The 4,128-nt window shown below is 45.4% G+C and overlaps 1 protein-coding gene across 1 annotated transcript in view; it reads right to left on the bottom strand.

Moving 5' to 3' along the window:
* KIF20A (kinesin family member 20A) overlaps positions 1-3,584 on the bottom strand; it is a 10,027-nt gene extending 6,443 nt beyond the window's left edge. The window contains 8 exon segments of the mRNA XM_015412532.1: positions 120-231; positions 578-778; positions 1,400-1,544; positions 1,633-1,820; positions 1,920-2,058; positions 2,458-2,577; positions 2,740-2,826; positions 3,432-3,584. Coding sequence (XP_015268018.1) covers positions 120-231; positions 578-778; positions 1,400-1,544; positions 1,633-1,820; positions 1,920-2,058; positions 2,458-2,577; positions 2,740-2,826; positions 3,432-3,584 — 1,145 coding nt within the window.
* Between the last annotated feature and the right edge of the window lie 544 nt (positions 3,585-4,128).

Below are 4,128 nucleotides of genomic sequence, written 5' to 3' on the forward strand. Positions count from 1 at the left end.
CACTCTTTCTCAGCAGTCGCCCTGGGACTGCTGCCTTATACTCTTCCGCAAGCAAAGAGGCTGTTTTCCCAATCCCAAAGGACTTGCTTCACCCCCTCATTACCAAACCCACTGCAGACCTGCGGCTAGAATTCTGGTTCATGTGGGTGCTGGCAAAGCTTTGGTTTCTACGGCCCAGTTTCAGCAGTTTCCAGGCCTCATCAGCATCTTGAACGTTGATCCAGTTCAGATCTGGAACAGGAAGCAGAGCTCAAACACCTGAAAGAGGAGGGTTCTATGGGACGTCCCCTGTGGTGTAGTCCGGGATCTGGGACACCGAGGATCACGAGGTGACCTCAGGCTGGGCATTCACAAGCTACCCTACTTCCCAGGACTCTTGTGAAGATATAAACAAGGGGAAAGGACAACCACATATGCTATCCTGAGCCCTTGGAGGAAGGGTGGGATAAAAACAAAATACAAGGCAACACCTATGAATCACTGTTCAACCCAACAGGAACATCACAACTCAGCAGAAGAGTTTGTGCTGTTATACAGCCCACATTACCAATAAGGTGACCACAAAGGTGCTCTCTACCTTTGATGTAGGGGTTGCCAGTCTGATCCTCACACAGTCGCAGTGTGGGCCTCTTGCGGGATGGACCGGCCACAGTCATGTCCAGCAAGTCATAAATCAGCTCATTGTAGATCTCAAAAAAGGACACCCAGATGGAAAATTGCACATCGTCATTAGCCACCAGTGAGATGTTATCCGAGTCAGCCCAGTGAGGACCGGTTTCTGTTGATGAAAGCCAAATGGAGTTGGTGGTTAAGGTTAAAGCACCTTAAATAAACACAGTTTGCCTCAACAGATGGACCTTCTGAAAATCTATCCCAAAGGCATGTCACTCCTCTAACTAGGCCTGGCGGCCCACAACTGCTTTTCTTCAGTCTAGCACATAAGGTGACTGATGAAGGAACAATTTTCCCCTGTGATGTCTCCCCACATACCTCTGATTGTTAAATGGACAGCTTCTAGATTAGGAAATCCTATACAATTCAAATAGATTTGTCCTGGATTCCATATTTTTTAAATTGCTCCCAGATGTTTAGTGGGACATATCCATGATAGCATGGCTTCACTGCAAACTACAAGCCACTGAACAGAAGAAATCCAAAGGCTGCACACACCTGGCCCTCTGCTATAAAGCATATTAGTGTGTCTCCACAATCTGCCCAATGACAGATAAGGAGTCTCCCTGGACTTTATAATTGCTGGAGTTTCTTTCACTTCACTCTTTGCTTGAGGGCTTAAGGTTTGAGGTTCTGTTTCTGTTAGTGTGCTTCTGTACCTCGATTATTTTTTTAAAAAGAGGAAGACCCCCCTCCCCCCCAAATAGCGATTCAGGACAGTGAATACCTTCTAGCAGGTTAGAGGTCGTTTGGTTGGTAGAGTGACAGGTCGATGAGAGTCCACCAACACCACTGTCAGTGCTAGCACTTGTGCCTGGCTGAAGCAAGGATCTTGTGCTGTGACTCTTATTCACAGAAGTAAGCAACTCCTCCTACAAAGGCAGAAGGAAGAGCGCTGAGTCCCTGAATGGGGTACCTTCTTTGTTACCACAGACTTCATAAAGGGCATGGGGTACGCACCTCCTTCCTCTTGCCACACAACAGCGCCTGCTTCTTGGTTTCCTCCTGACGAACCTGTTTGCTGTCCAGCCAGATCACTTCACAGGAGAGGAAAGGCTTCAGGTCTGTGGCCTGGTATAGCCGTGTCCCAATGCTGTTGAATATGATTGCCAAAGAACGAGGAAGGATCCCCCCGTCAGCTCCAGTTCCTAGAAGCAAAGAAAGGAGGTGAGTTGACAAATCTAGACAAGTAGCTTATGTTAAGCAGAGACTGTTGCTCACACCAGAATGGACTGAATGCTTCTTACCCTGGACAGTATAGGTCTTCCCTGAATTAGTGACGCCATAGGTATAAACAAGCCAGTTCTGCCCATGGAGCACATCCTTCACTACTTCCTTCATTGTTGTGTCAAAAAAAGCTTTCTGGCCAACCTCTGGCCCAAAGACCTGCAAACCCAAATCCACACCCTTTTGTTAGGGTAAAGTGTATTTTAAAAAATAAAAATCAGGAGCTTAGGGTTAGTCCCCATTTTCCCACTGCTTCTCTAGTGCCTGACATTGCTAGAGCTCTGCAAATATCAAGAAAACTATCTGAGACCTCCTTAGTATTCAGAGGGTAGCTGAACAGCCCTCCTACCTTTTGTCTGGGATCTAAGGATTCAGAGATCTCCATCAAAACTTGCATCTGACGGAGGGAGCTTTGACTCTCAAAAGCTTATATCTTGAAAATCTTGCTGGTATCTAAAGTGCTACTGGGCTCAAATCTACCGGAGAGAACTGTTGTCCATCCTGGAGGTCTAGTAGATTTACGGGCCCGTGTGTCCCGAACAAGATCAAAGCACATACCTGGGAGAAGGTGAATTTATGCACTGCCTGACCAATTCCTCGTTCGGTGTTTTTCATGGTGAAGGAGTCCTTGGGTGCTTTGAGTAAAAGGGTCTGGGAATCCTCAATACAGATGCAGCCCTAAGAGGCAGAGTTAATACTTAAGATCTGCCGTTATCTGCCACAGTAGGAAAGGCCACTACTGCAGCCATATTGCATTTGCTCAGTAACATCCTTCCCTTCCATGTTACACAAGAACTCATGTGATGCCGTTACCAACTCTGCTTTGTCCCAGCCACTCACTTGATCCTCAAGTTTCTCCACCTCAGCTGGATTTAGGGGCCTCACTCTTGCATACACTTTCACTTTCCCGCTGACATCAGAAGCAGCCTATACAGAAAAAGTTGCAGACAAATCACAGATATACATGAGACTTACACCAAGGTATGTCATATTATACTGTCCTGGTTTTTCTTATTATTTTGAATAATAAAACCCCATTTTAAAATGTTGAATAATAAAGCCCCATTAATTGGGTAGAATAAGTAGTATCACATTTCAAGCCCATTCTAAACAAGTATCTACTTGCAACTGGTACACCTACAGACTGACTTCCCAGTGACAAAAAAAAAGGAGAGAGAGGGCAGAATAGACCCCATATTCTTACAGGGAAATATGTTAGAATCTCCCCTGAGTGTAAAAACTACCCTCATACTACCAGGAAATCCCAGTAGCTGAGCGCAGTGCTGCCCCAGGTTTCCGTGGCTGGAGGTTTAACAGGGAAACAAGTTGCAAAACCTAAAGAGTAAAGAAACGAACAGGACCAGGCTGCTCATAAGAGCTCACAGCCCATATCAACAGTAATCTTAGGAATTCAGAGCTGATTGTGGAGAACAAGGCTCATCACGAAAAGCTAAGTGGCTTCCCGCCACAGTATAAGTCGTACCAACTGCCTTTTGAGGCAAAGATTTTATGCCTCGTAATGTCATTCTTACCTCTTCATGGCTTGAAGAGATGGAAGACAAATCTGGTAGAAGAGCTCTACACAAGCCAGCCCCACATTCTGCTGCAGTGGATTCCAGGACAGGAGAGGCTGCAGCTTCTTCATCAGACAGCAGCCCTCCGGGGGAGACAAGTCCTTGGGCCATAGCAACCACTGGCTGTTACTGCAAGAGATGCACAAAAAAGAAGGAAAAAGTCAAAAAGGAAGCAGAGGATCCACTCAAGCTTTGGCCATCCAGGTCCAACAACAATATAATTACAAATTAGGAGTGATGTTTGGGCACCTAGAGAATGCCCATCTCCCCCAGGCCATAGGAGAGTCATCACATGTAAAAGCAAAGGGGGTTCCTACCTGGATCCTAGTGCTACAGCAAGTTTCTGTATCACTCCCTTACTTCATCAAACACCTCCTGTTATACAGAGATGGGATGCAATAAAAATAATCTAAGTTCATAATATATAAAGCACACTGGAAACAGAATGTGGGTGAGGGATGGAGGGGGGGGGGAATCTTCCTTGGCCTGCCTGTTATCGCCTCCTCCAATACTATGGTTTTGCACTGCTAATAAATCTAGCATTAAGTCTTTCAGATATTAGGGGAGTATTTTTAACTGTACATAAGGCACATGAGAAAAACTTTAGAAAGCTTTTTAGAAGTATGAATAAAAGATTTTTTAAAAAAATTAAGCA

The sequence above is a fragment of the Gekko japonicus genome, unplaced genomic scaffold, assembly GCF_001447785.1.
Source record: "Gekko japonicus isolate JY-2015 unplaced genomic scaffold, Gekko_japonicus_V1.1 scaffold100, whole genome shotgun sequence".
NCBI lineage: Eukaryota > Metazoa > Chordata > Lepidosauria > Squamata > Gekkonidae > Gekko > Gekko japonicus.